Source organism: Syzygium oleosum, unplaced genomic scaffold (assembly GCF_021117445.2).
Source record: "Syzygium oleosum isolate NSW1041296 unplaced genomic scaffold, Sole_v2.1 Sole_v2.15, whole genome shotgun sequence".
NCBI lineage: Eukaryota > Viridiplantae > Streptophyta > Magnoliopsida > Myrtales > Myrtaceae > Syzygium > Syzygium oleosum.
In genome coordinates this window covers 2,394,826-2,416,916 of record NW_026607499.1, presented here as the reverse complement: position 1 = coordinate 2,416,916, position 22,091 = coordinate 2,394,826, and the positions used below count along the sequence as shown (strand labels likewise).

General features: G+C 38.3%; 1 protein-coding gene and 1 long non-coding RNA gene across 2 annotated transcripts; one reads left to right on the top strand and one right to left on the bottom strand.

Moving 5' to 3' along the window:
* Positions 1 to 16,240: 16,240 nt before the first annotated feature.
* LOC130140044 (uncharacterized) lies at positions 16,241 to 17,697 on the bottom strand. The gene is made up of 2 exons (XR_008818054.1): positions 16,784 to 17,697; positions 16,241 to 16,646 (listed from the first exon to the last, which is right to left on the bottom strand). It is a non-coding gene; the product is annotated as an uncharacterized LOC130140044 (long non-coding RNA).
* An 878-nt stretch (positions 17,698 to 18,575) lies between these two features.
* On the top strand, positions 18,576 to 21,981 carry LOC115678217 (uncharacterized). Its single transcript, XM_056318349.1, has one exon. It carries the CDS (start codon positions 19,245 to 19,247, stop codon positions 21,252 to 21,254), a length of 2,010 nt encoding a protein of 669 aa, XP_056174324.1. The 5' UTR covers positions 18,576 to 19,244; the 3' UTR covers positions 21,255 to 21,981.
* Positions 21,982 to 22,091: the final 110 nt, after the last annotated feature.

Here is a 22,091-nt window from a genome sequence, read left to right as displayed (position 1 = left end):
AATTTAGAAGAACAAGTTCATCGTAACCTAAACCCTAAACCCGAAATCCTACACCCGAACCTTACATCCTAAACCCTACATCCTAGATCCTAAACCCTATATCCTACACCCTAAACTCTACACCCTATACCCTAAAGCTTAAAAGGTCTATGCACCTAATTATTGTAATACCGAAAAGATTTACTACCAACCTCTTCATATTAGGAGTTATAAACCAATATAACTCTATATTGCCATTTTCAACCATCCATATTTGACTAACTATTGTGTTGGATTTTTTTTGTGAGGCCATCTCAAAATATCTTGATCAGTTAAGTCCTTACAAAAGTCTAATTTTATCCATTTGTTAAGTCTCCACAGATATTTTTACCATTAAACGACAAAAAATGGAAATATAAATTTTTAGGGTCGTACTGAATGTATTTATGTACTTTTTCTATATTGGAAATAGAAATTTTATACAATTACCAAATATATTCTTCTGCTTATAAGCTCGTATGGATAATAGAAATAGAAATAACTATTCCTAAACAGAAATAATTTTTGGGAACATAAAAGTTACCATACGCACACTAAAAATGCCATAGAACAAAAATAAAAGATTCTTTAGTACCATAACAGTCCCATTCTATAATATCCAACCGCTTGCCCATTGTTTGAAAAAGTTCCTTGTGGTCACAATTGCGCCGTTCTTTATTGAAAATTACTATACAGTCCTCCTAGCAAGGTTCTTGTAAAATTTAGGTAAATTGCATCTTCTAGCTTTTAGCTTTTATTCTTTTAAAGAAAAGCCCCAAAGCAAAGGCTTGTGTAAAAGCTAAACCAAGCAGCCTAGATCAACATCGGACATTATCTAATTGTAGACCAGTTCGACAGAGATACGTTCTTTAGTAAATTATCAGGAAAATTGTCTAAAAATTCCTAAACCAATCGTATAGAGGCCAATTCACTCCCAACCTTTTTAATTTGACCAATTTAATCATAAGCTTTTTGACGATTTTCCAATGTAGTCCTTAAAATCGATGATGTGACTACCGCCGATTGCCGCCGTCTTGCATGGACGACCGGATGGCCGACGCTGATGTGGACAATTTTTGCAATTCATTCTAACATTTTCATAATTTTTTACTAATTTGATTTTTTTAAAAATATTTTTCACTATTTGTCTTCTCGGAAGGGCCGACGGGGGTCTCCGGGTCCTCGACGATGGCCGGCGAGACCGGCCACTGCTCAAGTCATGCCCATGACCCGCTACAATGTCGAGCCCTGATTGCCAAGCTTGGGCGTTCACAACACCCACCGAGGGCCCAAAAAAGCAGGTGTTGGCCAATTTGTGGGCCCAAAAAAGGTGAAAATTCCAAAAGGGCGACCTTCGCGAAAATGCTGGGTCAACATGGCCGTTAGCGAGTCAAGCTGTACCATGCCTAGGCCATCCCGACCTGTTTGCCGGCTCTACTAGCACCAAGTGTCGGGGTATCTAATTCTCCAACCTGAGATCCCAATGGCTAAATCTAAGTAAATGCATTTGTAAAAAAAAGGTCATGAGTTTGAGTTTTTCTTGACGAGGGATTAAAAAATGTGAACCCCAATTCATTTTTTCAAAACGATTTACTCGAAGGACAATATTTGTAACATCAAATTCTATAGTAATTTTATATTTAAGTAGCATTGCAAAGTATTCTAATATATTAAAAATAGATAAACGTTAGTACGTAAGTTACTTTTGCACAATTCTTTAGTAAACTCTCTAAATTGTGGGAAATGAAACTGGCAACTGCTCATAAAACAAACTTTTACGAATTCAAGAAAGCCATTTTCTTGGATCCGTGAGATTTTCCCCTATATATAAGACAATTTCACAGTGTTTACTCATCTCTTACTTCCTTCTCTCAAGTCCACGACGCACTCTCACTTGCATTCTCTTATTTTTAAATTTTACTTTCATTCTCCACGAAACACACAACCCACATTGAGTTTTTGATTTTGCTTTTGATTTTGCTCTTTCAACACATGGGAAAGGAAGAAAGTCAAGAAGAAACCCACACAAGGCGAATCAATCTTCTTCAACAATGTCAGGAAGTCTGAAGTGCCCTTATCACTGCAAGAGATGTGGGAGGAATCTCCCAAAGGTGAAGACGCACAGTGAGTTCCAAACTCACTGCCAATGTTGCGGAGGAACACCTAAGACTGCAATCCTGCCGCCAAAGAAATAGGGAAATAATTACTTCACGTTCTGCTTGAAATCATTTTCATCAATTGGACTTAAGTATGTAATTGAGTTACTTTCACCTAGGATCTCATGATGTATTTCTTTCCTTTTGATTAAGTGTTGGCAAGGGTTTCTTTTTTCATGATTTCGGAGGACAAGATGTCAATAAGGTCTCTGACCGGATACACAAATATTGCTTTCAAGATTATTGGGTTCTATTCCTTTTTTGACCTAGGTAGATCTTCTTCTACTTCTCTTGTACGGGATGAAGACTATACGGTTTGATTGTATATCGACATTTTCGTTAAGAATACATCAAAAAAAAGTTCGACAGTGCTTCGATAGAATCGTAAAATGATGTGGTCATGATTTTATAATAATGAACATCGAATGTTTTATGATAGGACTGTTTATAGTACAAGGTTTCTCCCAATTTGAATTGATCAATGCAGTCACCTCAATATAATATGGGTTTCTTGAATTTGAGTGAGTTTAGCATTTGTAATCTTTATTTTATTTTCATTGGATGGTGGACTGAAGATGGGACTAAACCATAGTGGCGATGTATTGGCAAAGGGCCAAATATCATGATACTTTTATTTTATTTATTTTTTATTTTGTAATATATCGGCGATTAATTGTCAAACAGAAATTTGTTACCAAAAAGGAAAAATGTGAGAAAGGAATTCGATTTCTGGTAATAAAAAGATTAGGCCACTTATCAAAATGTGACCCGTGGTAGAATGTGACTCCGTGCACAGGCTCACACAAATTCATGAGATTGAAGGTATTCAATGAAATTATTTGTATAAGTGAAGATGGCCATCAACTATAGGCATACCAATCCTAAACCATGTAACCGAACTTTTAAGCATTTCGATAAATGCATGACATTTAGATCCATGTCTCGAGGACATGTGAAGTGTGTGTTTTCCAGTTTTTTCCTTATTCGTATTGAAGACATGCAATGCATTTTAGATTCTTCATTTACATGAAAGCTCACATTTGACGGGAAGAGTGGGAGAATTTTTTTTTTATTGGAAATAGGTGGAGAGTTTCTAGAAGGGGAAATTTTTGGAGTGTTGGACTCGACTTTTTGGTGTCCAGCGGAATTGGATTATGTAAGGTAGCTCCATGCACATGAATGAGGATGCATGGCAATAAAATAGGATAAATATATAGCAAAGTGGTATAATTAATGTAGAATTGAATTTGAAGGGGCAAACAGAGAACAAGAGAGAAAAGGCAATGTAAGGTGCTTAAATGTTAGGGAATATATGCTATATTTCTGCATTGGGAATTCTCTCTCCCAAATGAATGATATTGAGATATTTATAGTGAGAGAAAAAAATGGATAGCTTACATGATTTTTCCATGTGGCGATATATGTGTGATTGATCAATGCATGGCATTACTACACGTGTCACGAAGGCACAAGTGAAGTGTGTGTCCTATTCGTTTTCACTGAAGAGATTTCTGGTAAACCATGAAAAAAATCATAATTGAACTTATGTGTCAACGATTAAGCACTGTGAAAGTATCGAGAGTTTGGCATTGAAAATAGGTCATATTGCGTGAACTGCGAAATTTAGATTAAGGAAAAAATAAAATGCAAGAATCAATCCGGCAGGCTTCAAAATATGCCTTTTCGACGGTAAATTGAATGCCACGAATTTCTCAATGAATTAGTTACAAACTTTTTTTTTCTGTTACTAGTTTTAATTTACTAACCTTATTCAATGCACTTACCAATTATTATTTGTTTGTAGGAAAATCACCTAACGTTTCAATCAATTGCCAACATAAGCGCAACTCATCAATGTTGTAATATATATTCCAGTTACCTACCTTCTTTTCTTCGTTTAAGTGATTGGCCAATTTAAGTGATCAATCCTGATGTGATCTACTTACCAGTTTCCACTAATGTTTGTTTGTTTCTTTGGAAAATTACCAATTTCTTTCAATAATTACCAACTTTTATTTTAACTTACTAACGTTAAAATTTACTGACTCTTATATGATATTTACCAACCTCAATTTCCCGATTAAGCTACCAATTAGATTTAGATTACGAATTCTTATTGAATCCACCTATCTACATTTCGAGCCGTTGGCACATACTAGAATACAACAACATGGGTAGTGATTTATTCATTCATTCTTGCCTTAAGCATATAGTTTCTATATCTGTCCTTGGAAATCTTTTGTGCAATTGAGAGGATACAGTGCCTTTTAGTTTACACCGCTAAATACACAGATCGACATTCATAAGGACTTGCATGATTCTTTTGTTTATGTGATGGTTTGGTTTCTAATTCTGTTTTATGAGACTCTATCGGATCTTACCCATAAATCAGGCCAGATCTCCCAAGGCAAACCCCTTCATCTCCCAAGGCAAACCCTTTCATCTTCCTAAAACTCTTCCCTCTTTTGAAACTCTCATACAGGCTCTCAGCTCCATTTCTGAAGCTGAGAGCTTACTTCGCCTTTGATTTTCTTTTCTTTAGATTGAGAATCTTTTCTTTTCTCTCCTGATATGTTTTGGGAGATTATGTGTGAATAAATTTCTACAGTTGATTTTGGGTGAACGTGGAGTCCAGTTCGGCCATTCGCCTAGTCGACAACCATCGAGGAAGATGTTCGTGACGTGGCTCCACAACCTCTCTGAAATTAGGCTACTCTTTTCTCCTTATTTTGATTTAGGTCTAGATTTGGGATTTTACTCTCTCAATTTAGATTTAGGTTTAGATCTGGGAGTTCCTTACAGGTATTTGATATGTGTTCTTTCAACATATTGGTGTTGGTGTCTCCACACGGCGATGGTGATGAGGACCTTGAACTTAGACACGCACCGCAAGCCGTTGCAAATGAAGTGGGGGATCTCGGCGTGTGCTCATCACTGAATCTGGTGATCAGCTGCCAAACGTTTACGATAGCAGATTTATTCTTGAGGGATGAGAATGTGCTTTTAGCCGCAGACTATGCTTTGTTATTTGCATTCTAGTACATGCTTTGTTCCGCAGTTGTTTGGAATTTGCTAGGCTTGCATGCCTTCTATGTACCTTTTGGATACCTTTGTGCGTTTGTCCCCCAATTTTCATCCTTTCTTCTGCAAAAACAAAAAAATACAGCAACAAAAATTTAACTACAATCTGCAAATACTCAAATTTAACCACAATCTTCTCTCATATGGCCTAAAGCCAACCAGTCTAACCCTAGGACACGCAATGCGATTCTTTTCTCCGTTAGTCCAAGTGGGGTTTTCCAAATCCGGACTATCAAAAGAGAGAAAAGATTATGATCTCCTTCAGTTAGACCTATTAAATAGGTCTTAAAACTCATATACGATTCATTTAAAAAATAAACGGGTCAATACAACTTTGAAGAGCCTGTCTTAAATGAGTTTTAAAGTTTTAAGCCTACTATAAAAGTATCTTAATGGGTTGAGTGTGGAACCCATTTCCAACCCACCCATTAAGCCCACACACACTTCCCCCTTTTTTTTTAAAGAAATCGAAATTATTTTTATTTCTTTCTCCTTTTCTTTTATTTTTCGTTTTTCTTTTCTTTTTCTTTTATTTTTTCTCTTTCTCTTTTTCGGTTGGTGGTCGGCCACAGGCGAGGACGACCTTGTCGGTGGCCAGTGGCAAGCCGTCGCTGTGGCCGGTCATCGGCCGAAAAAGAGAAAGAGAAAAAAAAAGAAAAAAAAAAGAAAAAGAAAAAGAAAAATAATTAAAATTTTGATTTAAAAAAAACATTAAAATGATTGCATGAAGTAAAATCAAATCAGATTTTATATACCAAATGTTGGAAAATATTTTCTAGCTTATTTTTAGGTTTCGGCCAAACACTGGAAATTTTTTTATTTTCTTGGAAAATGACTTCATGGAAAATATTTTATAAAAATGTTGCATTTTTCACGAAACAAACAGAACCTCAATTTTAAAAAAAATTATAAAAATTATTTACTAGCTTTGTATTGTATGAAAATGTTTTAGTAGTATAATTTTTTTAAAAAATCATAAGAAACAAGTTTTCCTATAGTGAGTTAAATATTGAAGTTTTTTAGTAATATGGGTCGAGTCGGGTATGAGTCAGAATATTTACATTACAAATAAATGGGTTATAAACGGGTTATAAACGGGTTAATGTGTTAATTTGGATTGGACCATTTATGATCCGATCTAATCCTGACCCGACCCACTCATTTAACAGGTTTACCTTCTGTTGACAGAATAACTAAAAATACAGGAATAGTAAAGAGAGCATGAACTTAGTAAAGACGGACGAAGGGGAGGCAAAGTTCCAAAAGGGTCTTAGGCGATTAGATTTCTCTGCCACATTGAACATGAATACCCAAAAAAACCAACTACTCATCATAAAACATCTGCTTTCATAGAAAGAGTAAGCAACGTCGCCACAATCTGTCTTAGCAGAAGTTGTAACAACAGGATAGAAAATCCACCAATAGATGGAAAAAGGGCCTCTCTCACAGACCCTAAGGGGCAAAGCTCCTAGATGTTAAGCTAGGGGATGGACAGAAAGATCCTAGATGCAAAGCTCCTAGATGTTAAGCAAATTATGAGCAATGAAGGAGATGGAATCAGGGCGAACTTGTTGCCGTCGCCGTCACGAATAAGATTGAACTGGAAAAAGCGCGAGTAAGGAAACGGGTCGCGGTGGTCGTAGAGGTAAGAGAGTCGCCAAAAGGAGATGTGATCCCCCGGGCTTGAGTTGGTCCCTCTCGATCGTCTTCCTCTTCGCCGTCGCTTTTGGCTGAGACACAAACGTAAGAGACATGAAGAGGAAACACCCGTTGCTTCTAATTATGATATGTATGCTATGCTATGCATAAACCCAAAACGAAGACTAAAACAGAAAAAAAATTACCTTACCTACACGAATCTCCAAATATAGTAGAACCCCAAGATTTCCTTCGATCCACGATAATGGAGGAACCCAATTTACTTCTGATCTTGTTCTTAAAATCATATTCAAATCCCTTATAAAATAAATGCCCTTTCCATTTCGGATAGAGTTTATAAAAATTCGAAGTTCAAGCTAACTCACCCAATTCATAGGGCTATCCTACTAGGACTCGGAGTAATTGGGCTAGGAAATCCCCTTTTCCGCCGATCACCCATTACTTCTTTAAGATCACTCACTGAAATTTCTCTTTATAACTAATAATCTTTTCTTGCAAAATTTTAAATCATCTTAAATGCGAGTTTGACTTGGGCTAGGAAACTTATGTGACTGAAGCTATCAAGAAAAGTTAAATGGATTAGTTTGAGCCTGTGCATGGAGTCACATTCTACTGCAGTACCACGGGTCACATTTGATAAATGGATTTTCCACGTGACCTAATCTTTTTATCAACGGAAAATTGAATTCCTTTATCGCATTTTTCCATTTAGGTAACTGCTTTTTGTTTGGCCAACACATTTAGGTAACAATTAATCGTCGATATTTTACAAAATAAAATGAAAGAAAAATAAAATAAAATAAAATAAAAGTATCATGATATTCGGCCCCTTGGGATACTCGCCAATATGGTTTAGTCCCATCTTCAGATCATCGTCCAATGAATATTAAATAAAGATTACAAATGCTAACATACTCAAAATCAACAAACCCATCAGTCCTACTATAAAATATACGTATATCATGGATATAATACCATTATTATAAAATCGGGAAAATTATCAATTCAGTCCTAAACATATTGTAATTGTGCTAATTCAATCATAAACCTTTTAATTTGACCAATTAAGTCGTAAACCTTTTGACGATTTGCTAATATAGTCCATCTGACCAATTTTTCCCAAAATTGCTAACGTGGACGCTGACTGTCCTATGTGGCATGGTCGATGCTGACACGGATAATCTTTTAATATTTTTTTTATCTTTTTCTTTTGTCTCATTTTTCCCTTTTCCTTTTGACAGTGGCCAAAGCTGGCCACTGGCCACAAGCAAGGGTTGGCCTAGCCTGCACGAGGGTGAGCATCGACAAGGACCCCCTCACCCAGGCGATGCCCCGCGAGGCCACCTTGGCCTGGGCGATGGGGTCCCTCACCTAGGCCAAGAGGGCACCTTGGTAGGCGTCGCCTGGACGAGGGTAAGGCTCGCTAGATCTTGTGAGGGGAGCCTCGCCCAAGAGAGGCTGACCTCGGTCAAGAGAGGCTAACCTTGGCCTTTGCTGGCGAGGCCAGCCCTCGTTGGCTATAGCCCGTGGCAGGTGGCCGACAAATAACAACTGGCAAAACGAAAAGGAATAGCAAAAAAGAAAAAAATTATTTAAAAATTATCTACGTCAACGACAGTTGTGCCATGTAAGACGACCAACGTCCACATCAGTGATTTCCAGTAAAATTGGTCGGATGAACTACATTAGTAAATCGTCAAAAGGTTTAGGACTAAATTGACCAAATTGAAAGATGTGGTACTGAATTGGTATAAGTGTAATATGTTTAGGACTTTCTTGTTAATTTTTTCTTATAAAATCATGATGACATCATTCGACAATTCTATTAGAGGAACAATGAACTTTTTTTTATGTATTGTTAGGGAAAGTGTCAATATATACTCGAACTTTCTTTTTTTTCTTTTTCAGGGGGTTATAAGTTCAACACTGAAACGAGTTTGGTGATTTTTATGATACTTCAAGGGTGAAAAGTAGCCAACAGGCTATAGCATTGCTGGTAAAGGGATTGGGGTTGGGGCCAAAGAGTACCAGGTCCGGGGTATGATTCTTGTGAGCAACGCACATACTTGTACATAAAAGAGATGAGTGAGAAATAAGTGAGAAAAAAAATTAAGGATAGAAAGTATAGGAGACCTTTGGTGTGTTTGGGCTGATTGAGGTCTTATGGGGCTAGGTGTGTTTGGCCAACAGATTCGAGGGCTAGGTGCCTTTGGGCCAACAGAAATGACGGCATTTGCAGGCCGTCTCTCTTCCTCAAAGACGACGCCGTTTCACTTGCTATCACTTCCTCAAAAGTTCGTCTCTGAATCACGTACACCCAAAATCCCAAATCGAGCTCTCTTTGTAATCGCAAATTAGGGCTTCTCTATCTTCCTCAACACTTCGTCTTTGAAGCAAATTGAGCTCTTTCTTTAAGAATTTAGGGATTCTCGAGTGAGCTCGTCTTTGAAAAACCCCAAATCGAGCTCTCTTTCTAAGAAATTAGGGCTTCTCGAGCGATCTCTGTCAAATGAGCTGCTTCTCATGCTTCTGCTCCCCATTGCGAATTAGATGAGATGATTTGCCCCAATTTGAAGAATTGAGTTTCGGATTTGGTTGGGGTTAGAGTTTTGAAGATGAAAATTGGATTTGCCCCAATTTATTGAAGTAAGGCTAGGGTTCTTTAATTAGATGAGTAAGCGACTATGTTTAGCATCTCAATTGCTGAGTTTAACTTGATGGCATGCTATGTCAGATTTTTTGGCAAGACAAATCGCTAATGGGAGTGATCGATTTTTTAAATTTGTGGCACTTAATATAGTGAAAAAAAGTTATGGTACTCAAGTAAGCGTTGTGCAGAAGTCTTCTGCTCTTTTTGTCCCCAGAAAAAAACTATCATGAAATTTCAGAGCATTACCTCTTAAATGCACCCAATTAACTCACTTTCCTTGAATAGTGGAATTCTTATCAACCAAACTAGATTGCCATTGATCATCGATCTATTCACTAACTTGGTACTTTCCAGTTGTTTGTTCGACCTTTTCGAGTGACGAACCTAAGTTCGACCTGCATTGATGTTCGTTATCCTACTTCGCAAGTGAACATTCTACGTAGCTTTCGTATCTCACCCTCTGCTATCTTTAGACCTGTTAAACGGGTGGGTCGGGTCATAAATGATCCAACCCAAATTGACCCATTAACCCGTTTATGACCCATTTATTCATAGTGTAAATATCTCGACCCATACCCGACCCGACCCATACCCAACCCATACCCGACCCGACCCATATTGCTAAAACACTTTTATATTTAACATAATCTAGGAATACTTGTTTCTTATGATTTTTTTTTTAAATTATACTGCTAAAACATTTTATGCAATACAAAGCTAGTGAAAAAATTTTATAATTTTTTTTAAAATTGAGGTTCTGTTTGTTTTACGAAAAATGCGGCATTTCTAGAAAATATTTTCCATAAAGTCATTATCTAAGAAAATAAAAAAAATTAATATTTTTTATTTTTTAAATCGAATTTTTAATTATTATTTTTTTCTTTTTTTCTTTTTCCTTTATTTTTGGCCGATCGCCGGTCGCCGGCCAGGTGAGGACGAGCTCGCCGGAGGCTGGCGAAGCTCGTTCTCGCCGATCTGGCGAGGCCGAGGCCTCGCCGGCCTCAGGCGAGGCTCCAGCCTCGCCGACCTGGCGAGACTCGAGCTCGCCGGGATCGGGCGAGCCTCGAGGTCGCCGGAATCGGGCGAGCTCGAGGCTCGCCAGATCGGCGAGGTCGTCCCGCCCCGGTGGCCGACCACCGGTCGGAATAAAAAAAAAGAAAAAGAAAGAAGAGAAAAGAAAAAATAAAAGAAAAAGAGAAAAAATAAAAATAATTAAATTTCGATTTTTTTTAAACATCTTTATAAAGAGGGAGAGAGTGTGTGGATGGGTCTAGTGGGTGGGTTGGACATGGGTTCCAAACTCAACCCATTTAGACCCATTTATCTTTAAACTTTAAAATTTAAAACCCATTTAAGGTTGACTCTTTAAAATTAAAGTGACTCATATATGACCCATTTATTTTTAAATGGGTCATATATGGATTTAAGACCCATTTTGACACCTCTAGCTATCTTGAAGGTGTTTTCAGTGTTATGCTGAACTCAGGAGGCAGGATATATAAATTTTACAAGCAATTTCATTAATTATAACATATAATTTATAAAATTTTACACTGAGCACCATGTAGTGGGGGGAACGACGGTCCCACCAGTCACCCCTTGGTCCATCATTGGTGTTTTTTTTTTGGGTCGGTTGGTCCATCAATTGTTGAAGTGGTCCCATGTCTGCCCTTAATATTGGTGTATTTTTAGTCTCTTCAGCTGAAACATTATTAACAATCATATGGAAAAATTATCCACGAAGTCCTAAAGCATTTTTACCAATTTAGTCATAAACTTTTTAATTTTGTAAATTCAGTCCTAAACTTTTTCACGTTTTGCCAATTAAGTCTATCCAGCCAATTTTGATCGGAAATTGTTGACATGGACACCGGCCGTCCTACATGACACAACCGACGCTGACGTTGACATTTTTAAATAATATTTTAATAAATTTTGGATTTTAAGGGTCGATTGGCGAGGGTCGCCAGCCATCCCTCAAAACAACAAAAGAACAATAAATAAAAGGGAAAAAAAGAAAAAAAATCAAAATATTATTATAAATGTCCACATCAACGCCAGCCGTGCCACATAAGACGGCCGGCTTCTTTGTCTGCAATTTCCAGTCAAAATTGACCAAATGGACTCAATTGGCAAATTATTAAAAGATTTAGGACTTAATTGATAAAATTGAAAGATTTAAGATTGAATTAGCCAAAGTGTAATAGGTTTAGGATTTTTTGGACAATTTCTCACAATCATATCGGTCGGGTTTTTCATAATATGGATTCCACAAGTTGTTTTCTTTCTAAAAAGGAAGGAATACATGAACAATAAACAAAAATAGAGAATAAAACAGAAGCGAAAGAGGTAATTTTGAGGCTGGCAAAAAAAGAGAGAGGTAATTTTGAGAATTGCACAAATGTCAAGCCTATACTCAGCAGCACTTTCGATGGAGATAATCATATGATATGTGGTGCTTCCTACACACTACACATGTTAACTTTTGATTGATTAAAATACGGCCATCACTTTTTATGCTCTATATATTGTGTAAGGCGTTACATTTGTAGTCGCTAACAGTTATGCTTTGTTTGAGAAAGCGGGGAAGACGATGAAAAAATGGATGACGAGCGAAGAAAATGAAATAGTTTTTATATTTTGTGAAGACGAGTGAAATTCGATACCTTGGACATCGAGAGGGTTGACAATGCCAAGTTCCAATACCAGACTTGCATTCGAGGTTCAGTATATGTATGGAAAAAAGATTAATATGCATGAATAAAAAATGTAAATTGATTAAAGCTAAAACAATAAAGAGCATAACCGAACCGAATATGAGCAAATACATTATGAAGCAACAGAGTTTGGCAGCATTTTGGTTTTTCAAGCTCTGTACGAAAATATATCATGGAATACCTGTTTCAATTGTCTTGCAGAAAATTGAGCAATCGTGCGTGGCGTAAGCAAGCAACATTTTCATCAAAGATCTAAACAAAATCGCCGGAAGTATGTGATTTTAGCTTTAGTTCTTTTGACTCGTATCCGCCCCACAACCATAGAGCAAACTAACCTGCCGAATGACTTTGGAGAAGCCATCCAAGCTCCCTTCATAATACCGGCCACATTCAGTAGGGCGTACTGGTTCATCGTCAAAGAAGCTACTTCTATATGCGTATGTATTTATATTTATATATAGGCAACTCATCTTCTGCATGAAACGCAAGAAACAGTCAAGAAAGGAAAGAAAGGAAAGGAAAAAGCAGAGAAAAGGGGAAAGATGGAAGCAGAAAGTACCTTGGTGGAGAAGGTGGAGTCACCTGCCGTTGTCGCCCGCGTTGGCGGCGGCATTGGACGCAATGAGCAATAAACTGCTCAAGCGTCCTCACCGGCACAGATTTCCGGCAATTGTTCTAGAAATAGTGGCCGGCAGTGGTGGGGCCGGGGGCGTTGCCCCTCCCGGCGGGATGGCATGGTGCCGCTGGCCGCAAGTCGGGGCACTGCTCAGTCGAGCTCTCCGGAGACATCTTCACACAGAAATTTGTGGGCGAAAAGGTACTGAGCACTTTGGGAAAGATGAGAATGAGGGAGAGAAATTTGTGGCATGGCCTGTACTTATATACGAATAGTTAATTAGCCATGTAGTCCTTGAATTTTGACCCAATATATAATATTTTTTCTTAATTTTTAATATATTCAATATATGTATGTTTAAAATTGTTCTCGCGTGTTCAACTTGGAGTCAATTTCTTAAACATACTATGTAACGTAATATATTTAATAACATGTCGTTTTTGGATTTTTAAATTGCGGTTTCGCATTTGGGTTAGACATTAATTATGATACTACAATAATACAATAATGCAATTCACCAATTTGATGATCAGTGAACATTAGCTACAAATTTTTTTAATTTGTAAACTCGGGATCCATGATGTTGGCAACAAAAAAAATCCACCTAATTCATTATAGCTTGTCTGATGAATTTCATCTCTATTATTATTAATGGTCAAGGTAATTTAGGCAAAATTATGATATTAGCTTTTTCTGCAAAGAATACGATAACCGTACTATAAAAAAATGTCAAAAACTTTATTTCCGTATTTAGATTCACTTTTCTTGATTTCTTATAAACCGGATTAGAAAATCATCTAGTTTATTAAACAAACTCGTGGTGTAAGATGGTGCGTCGCTTTGCTGAGAGTGATGGAACGGTCACCTTCGCTTTTCCCAAATGAGAATGTGAAGGCTTCTAAGGCCTGTTTGGTTCGGCTTTTGAGGAATGCATTTGGCAAATGCAAAGGCCTTTGAGCTAAAAAGATTTTTCAAAATGTAAGTAGTGTTTGGTAATGTGTATTTTTAAATCACATTTGAAAGCAACTTTGACATAAATACCGTTTGGTAAAAATTATTTGTAAAAGATTTTTGTTGATATTTAAAAAAAAAAAAAAAAAAAAAGCTGGCCAACCGACCACCACCGCCGGCCACCATCGTCGGCCAGCCTCGCCTGACCTCAAGCGAGGCGGCCTGAGGTCGCGCGACCTCAAGCGGCCGTCGCCTGGGGGTCGCGCGACCCAGGCGACGCTTGAGGTTCGGCAACCACCGCATGGGGTCGCGCGAACTTAGGCGGCGGTCGCCTGGGGGTCGCGCGACTCCGGCGATGCCACCTGGGGTCGTCGGACCTCAGGCGTCGCCAAGGTCGCGCGGCCCCTTGGCGATGGTCACCGGGGCGCCGGACCAGCTGCTTGGGAAGAGGATGAACAGTGGCGATGAACAGTACTCGATTGCATTCCGAAAATGCAACTTCTCAAGGCTCCTCATGGACTCCATTCAGCCAAAGGCCCTTGAAAAGCTTTGAAGATGCAATTGCATATTCTCAAAGCTTGCCAAACAACTTTGCATTTGCTCAAAGGACTTTAGATCCCCAAAGCAGCTTTCAAATGCTGAACCAAACTGGTCTGTCAGTGTCGAAACCGTCACTATCACTGTTAATGGACTGACGAAGCCATCTCTCCCATTCGCTTTTCCCTTGGAAATGTATTTTAATACATGTCTGTTGCATTAAAAATAGAAATTAATTGGGGTTTCGAAGGAACAAAATAATAATAATAATAATTAATGCGTGAGCCAACAACATTATACTACATTTTTCTATAAGGGTTTGACTATCTTAATCACATTTAAGTGTCAAATATAAAAAGAATATAAGTTCTCTCTTGTGTCAGGATTAACAACGTAAAAATCACGAACATTGGCGTCGATCAAGTCAGTAAACATGTGCGCCCACAAATAGACTCGAGCACCACAAGATTCGAGAAAAGAATCATGCCTCAAGTCTAAAGTGACATGCGAAGTGTTATATTAATTGAACAAGTGCTGATGAATTGAGCAATTTGAGTGCAAATATCACGTACGTCCAAGGATTGGTGCTTCGGCCGAAACAGCCAACTTTTTAGGGTTTCTTCTATTTATAGGGACGATGGTAAGGCCAGGCCCGGCCAATCCTAAGAGGAGTAGGACTCCGTATAAGAGCGGTAAAAGAAGTTCAATGTGAACTCGGATTTGATTGGATGGGATATGATGTAGTCATTATCTATAAATTCAAATATCATGGTTTCATCTTAAAGAAATCTCTTTTTTCCAAGAACTCCCTCCAAAAAAACAAAAATTTGTGCATTTTACATGTGCGATGTGAACATGGAATGAAACATATATATTGTTGGAATGTTCGAAAGTTTGAATTAGCTTCAATAAGAGAGATTTAAATATGAATTTGGAACATGTACAAGACCAAAGCATCTTACTTTATATGTAATATTTAAAGAAACAAATAAAATGATATTCAAGAAAAAGAAAATCATGGGAACTAACAGCTAATTTTAGACGGCGGATAGCAATCCGAATTTAAAAGATATGATATCTGAGAATCCATAAATAAAAAAGAGTTAGATATCCAACACACAAATAATCTATTGGACGTGAACACTCCCTTGATAAGAATGGTCAACGGATTGTTTACTCATGCAAATCAAGAAAATTAGATACGCAAGACACAAATAACCAAGTAACACTTTTTGCCGTCGCGCAAAAAGTAGGGCAGTGTTTATCTTTGTGCTAACAAAGTCCACTGTGTGAAAAAATATGTACGAACCTAAAAGAAAGCTCTCGGTTTTCAAGACCCCAAAACATGTTATATGAATATGAAATTTAAGATATATATCTATTTTTGGAATTTTCGAAAGATTGAATTATCTTTGATAAGAGAGACTAAATTACGAATTTGGCACCTGAAATAAAAAAAATATCTTGCTTATGTAAAAACGATTCTATCCGTTCGGTGTCAATTCTCCAAAAGTTCAGCCTTGACATATTAATTATTAATGTTCTATTGTAGTATTGTTCTCTTAGAACCTGTGGGTGCAACTTTCAATAACAAATATAGCTGTGCAATTTTTCGGAAAGTGCTTGGCGAACGGCTCAAACTTGCGGGCCTCACAATTACACAATCTTCCTTTGACAAAAATTTACTTGGATTGATTTAGGCCTCTACCATGTTGTTCCTGAACCAAGGAGAACTTTCATAACTCCCCAACCATCAATTTACCATCGAGAATGTTTATAACCAATCAATTAGACAACAAGGAGGTAATATGACAAAGAATAGGGGTGAGAGTACACGAAGTACTTCACCGAGACATGAATATGAAACTGGCCTTCATCGATATGAATATGAAATCCGAAAAAATATCGTAAAAAGAAGAGCGTATCAGAGGCGAAAGAACACAAACATACACCTAGGTCGAAAGAACATAAACAGTTTAACCTAATGTCAGAGGCGGCCTTCACCTTCAATGATATCCAGAAAGAAACAGAGAAAAGAGAAAATAAAGCCTATAAATGACAAGGGAAGAAACCGTCGCCATCGTTGCTAAAGAAGAAGAAGATCTTCGCTGAAACGAAAATTATTTTCATTACCCGGTCAAAGAAGGAACAGGACCCAATGAACTTGAAAGCAATAACCACATAATCTTCCGCTCATGCATGGCACGTCTGGTAATCTGTTCAAAGCCATTCATCGGTATTCTTCTTTTATAAATGAAATCCTGCGAAATAATGAAAAAACAACCCATTGTCAACACCATGGATATTCACAGTAATGATCCGAGGCCTTCGAAATCATTGATATATCCATGCGTGAAAGATGAAAGACTACTCCGAACAGCAAAAATAAGGAACATACCAAGAAGTGAATATAAAAGAAAGGACAAAAGGAAAAGAGGGGAAGAAGGGCAGAAACGGATCGTGGTTGAGGAGGAGCCACCGAGCGATAGGCGGCCCCGTGCTGCCAGCAGCTTCTTCTGCCTCGCCACCGACACATAACTCCGGCACAAGTTGCAGAAGAAGCTGCTGGCGGCATGGCACCGCTAACCGCAAATAGGGACACCGATAGCAAGTGTCGACTGTCGCCGATGGGGAAGGAGATGGCGAGGAGATGGTTAGAGGCTATTCTTCGTAAAGGTGAAAAGGAAGAGAGAAATTTGATCAAGGAAAGAAAAAGAAGAGGACAGGTGGGAGAATGAGATTTACATGGGTAGCGTGTGGTCCTTGTGGTATTTTATACAGCACATAAAGACAGAAATTTTTATACGAGTATTATAGCATATAGATTAAGATATATTCTTTGATTTTACTTTTTATATTGTGCCAACTAAAGTTAGACAGAGACAAAAAGAATGGAAAAAATATATTCTTGTTAATTTGTGACAATAAAACCTTTAAGAATATTGTAAAATAAACAGTTCCGATCTGTGACTTTCCCTTTTATGGAATAAAATTGATTCTTGAAATCCTTAAAATTTCTCTATTGAATTGCAACCTGAGTTCACTCGATTTTCTTTTATTTCGAAACTATGAAATTTTAAATGTTTGTACATATTCTATTGAAAATTGTATTCGCACAGAAAACAAAACTAAGCATGATAGCATATTATAATCATAGGGAGTAGTTGATTTTAGTGTCACATCCCAAAAGATTAATCTACAGTTGAGAAATTATAGAAAATCTATCCACATTCGCTTCTAAATTCAAATTTCTCTAATTTTCTATCATCAATAATCAAGAAATGCAACATAATATTACTAGTGGCCAACAGATCGAAACTTAACTGTCCTATTGGAACTTGATTATCACGTGAAATATTAGTATTTTCTAAGAGATAAATACTATCTTCTCTAACATGAAAAATAACTAACCACCATGAAAAAGTTCACTCGCTATAATATTAGCACACAAATTAGAAAGAGGGGTCACTTTCAATTTAATGCTCTATATCATGTTAACTAGTAAAACTCGTACTAACAAAAAATTTTGCCTAAAAAATATACTAATTTATTATACTAATATAAAAAAAAATAGTGAATACACCTATTGTTGGATGGGTGACCTATCCGTTCGATGTTAATTTTGTAATTGAAATCTTCCATTTATCAATCATCCAATGGTGAATGCGCAAACAACGGTGGACCTAATTAAAATCACAAAAAATGCTAGATTTGTTAGGACTAATTTTTAAAAGTGATTTTATTAAGTGATATGTCGGGCTATTATTAGTTCTTGAATATGGCGCACTGTTTAAATTCATTCATAGTCTGACACATCACTTAATAAATAAATAAATTTTGAAAACTTGGTAAGCCTAGCATTACTCTAAAAATACAATTATTAAGGCTTCTTGTTATATTGTGATTTTATATGCATACAAAAGCCATGCACCGCATGCGCAAGCTACGCTTTCACTAGAAAACTTTGAGAAGATGAATATAGACTAAGATATATTTCAAAAATATTGTAAAATGAAACACTGCTAATAGTATTAAAAAAAAAGTGATGTTATGGTTTGATTTATTCAATCCACTCAACTATAGCGTACACTTCTATTAACTTTCATCCAATGGTCAAGCTAGTTAAGGACTCAGATCACGAATTCAAACCACGTCGTAACACATTTGACTCCAAAATAATAATAATAATAAAGTAAAATCAACAGAATCAGCTAATGGTCAAACTTCTCACTCACGATCTCACAGTTCCAATCTGTGACTTTCCCTCTTATGGAATGAAATTGTTTCTTCATTCAAAGCTAAGTCACCTAAATTCACGGCTCATAAAATTGGCCATCCACCCATAACGAAGTTGACCCTTGACAGGACTAAAAATAAGTCATGAACATGTTTTTTCCCCTCCAAAAAAGATCATATTTTTCAAGATAGATTTTATATAGGTGCATTTATCAATTTTTTTTCCTTTTTCTTTTTCCATTGAACGTATCTATGTTGAGGTACCTGGAGGTGGAGGTGAGAGAAATTTCAGGGGCTTCCAACTTTGTTTAACCTCTCTTCTTCCATGCTTGCCATTTCTTTTGTCTGTTCACAATTCTATGCGTTTCTTGGTTGCGGGTTGACTGGCTCCAGGTGATTGTTTGCGTTTCCATTAGATTCATTGGAAGAATCTGGTGGAAATGGATGAAATGTAGAGATCTTACCCCATTGGAACAAGGTGTTGTAGGCCCGTCCATGCTTAAAGTTCTCTGCAATCTTCTCTGAGAAGGGTCTATTGGCTTTCTAGGATCGGCACCCGCTACGTCTGATTGAACACACGAATCTACCGTGTGTTGGATGGTTACTGGGTGTGCAATCTGAGGATGGAACAGTTTCGGCAGATAGGAGAAGTATTAGGAAGCCTAAAGGCCTTGATGGTGTTCCGCGGCAATATACAGATCAACGGGCGTCAATGTTGTCTGTTGCTGGACATGTTGACCTACGCTTACGAAGTCGTGGCAGACGAGATGAGACAGAACCTGCGATTCGAAGAGAAACATGCGAAATGGAGGATCCTGGAACAGCCGTTGAAAGATCTCCTCAGGGTATTCAAGGAAGGAGAGATCTATGTCAGACTCTGCTTGGACAATAAGGACTGGTGGGCGAAAACCATGATCCTATATCAGAACACAGATTGCATTGACTTTCACATCCACAACCTGTTAAGTTGCATGCCGGTCGTCATCGAAGCGATTGAGATCGCAGGAGAAATTACCGGTTGGGATCATGATGAGATGCAGAAGAGGAGATTGGTATACTCGAAAAAGTACCAAAAAGAATGGAAGGACCCGAAGCTCTTCCAATGGAAATTCGGCAAACAATATCTCGTGACTCAAGATTTCTGCAACCGGTTAGAGCAAGTGTGGAAAGAAGATAGATGGCTTCTTATGAATAAAATCCGGGAAAAGAGTATTTCGGGCTCAGCAACAAAGTATGAGCAGCGACTTAACGATCTGCTATTAAGGAACTTGGATTTGTGGGAGCCTTCCAATTGGAAACTCTTGCCATGTTCGATCTTAGTTGGGTCGAAGGACTACCAGGTAAGGCGGCGGCTAGGTAATGGAAGCCAATACAAGGAGATACTTTGGTTGGGTGAATCCTTTGCTTTGAGACATCTTTTCGGAAATACCGAGACCCTAGTTCCCGAGATTTCGTTGATACATTCTCTCTCCCACCCCAATATACTGCACTTTCTTTGTAGCTTCATCGACGAGGAAAAGAAAGAGTGTTTCGTGGTTACGGAGCTGATGAACAGAGACCTAGGCAGCTACATCAAGGAAATCTGCGGTCCCCGAAAACGAATTCCTTTCTCTCTGCCTGTCGCCATCGACTTGATGCTTCAGATTGCTAGAGGGATGGGGTATCTCCACTCTAAGAAGATCTACCATGGAGATCTCAATCCTTCTAACATTCTGGTGAGGGCAAGGGGTAGTTCAGGAGGAGAAGGATACTTGCAAGCCAAAGTCTCAGGATTCGGCCTGTCTTCCTGTAGAAACTCTTCCCAAAAGACATCTTTAAATCAAGATGGAATCATTTGGCGCTCTCCCGAAGTTCTAGCCGAGCAAGAAGAGACAGGAAGTACCAGAGACACGAAGTACACCGAGAAGTCCGATGTCTACAGTTTCGGGATGATTTGCTTTGAACTTCTAACTGGAAAAGTACCCTTTGAGGATGCGCATCTTCAAGGGGACAAAATGAGCCGGAACATCAGGGCAGGAGAGAGGCCCTTGTTCCCATTCCATTCGCCGAAGTACTTGACCAACTTGACAAAGAGATGTTGGCATATCGATCTGAATCAACGGCCAAGCTTCTCTTCCATTTGTAGGATCCTTCGCTACGTGAAGCGCTTTCTCGCGATGAATCCTGATTGCAGTAGCCAGCCAGACCTGCCAATGCCACCTGTGGACTACCATGATATCGAGTTGAGGCTACTGAAGAAATTTCCATCCTGGGAGTCCCCCAACCCGTTGCCGGTATCGGATGTACCATTTCAGATGTTCGTTTACAGAGTAGTGGAGAGGGAGAAATCGAGTGCTTGTCTCAAAGAGAACTCTGAATCGGGTAGCGAGGGAGCCTCCATCTGCGGGGATGAAGGCACAATCAGTTTGGATGATCCTCTCCCGCTGGCACCTGAGACGAAATTACCGCTCTCCCCTGAAAGTTCGAGCAGGAACTTGACATCGTTGAAAAGACTAACAGATGTCAAACAAAACAAACAACCTGGTGAGATTTTCTTCTTGTTTGGGGAATCTACTTGGCAGTACTTCATTTTAAGATTAACGCTCATTTCTCTGGTTCCAAATTACAAAACCAGAAAATTAACATGTTGGTAGATACTGTTTGTGGGATGGCTGCCAGTGTCTAAATCTTAACGCATCAAGAAGTTTATCAGGGCAAAGGATCATCATACATTCTACGCTCTCTGTATATTCACTTTTCAGTTACCAGTTCCACCATAGAATCATAGAATATCTCTCAACTGTCACCCTACAACGATGTTCCTGTCTCACTCTTCTCATTTCTAAAAAGAAAGTGAATCAAGTAATTACTGTTATGGACCATCTCCTACATACAGGTCAGGTGCATCTTCCAGTAGCGGAACGATCATTTCCGTTTAGCTATGCTCATTTGACTCCTACCATCGCCATATTAAGCTAGCTAGCAACCTTTCATTAGGGTTTCCTTGTGCTTTTAATGAGAACACATGGTAGCACAGGAAAAATTTCAGCTCTCTCCCTTACTGAATAAATTATATATGAATCTCTATCCACATTGCAGGGACACCAAGAGGGCGGTCGCTACGACCTCCACAGATAACTCCAACTGGGCGAAGCATTAGAATGATGTCAGAGAGCCAGCTACTGCAGATGAGTCCAAAGATGAAGAGGTCATCGTCCGGTAACTCATCAGATTGAGAGCTTCTCAATAAGCCTTATTCTCAAACCAAGTCGCCTGCTCTAAGCACTTTACCGACTGGGAACTACAAATTCATCTGTACAACAAGCCTTTCAAAGTGTTTTAACTCAGCATGGTAAATTAAAGCAGCTTTTTCACCATGAAGTGATTGGAATGTTTGATGTGATGATTGGATTCCCATCCGAAGGAGTCCTGTCTCCACTGTTTAGTTCAATCGAATTCACATAAAGTGAAAATCATTGTTGCAAGTGTCC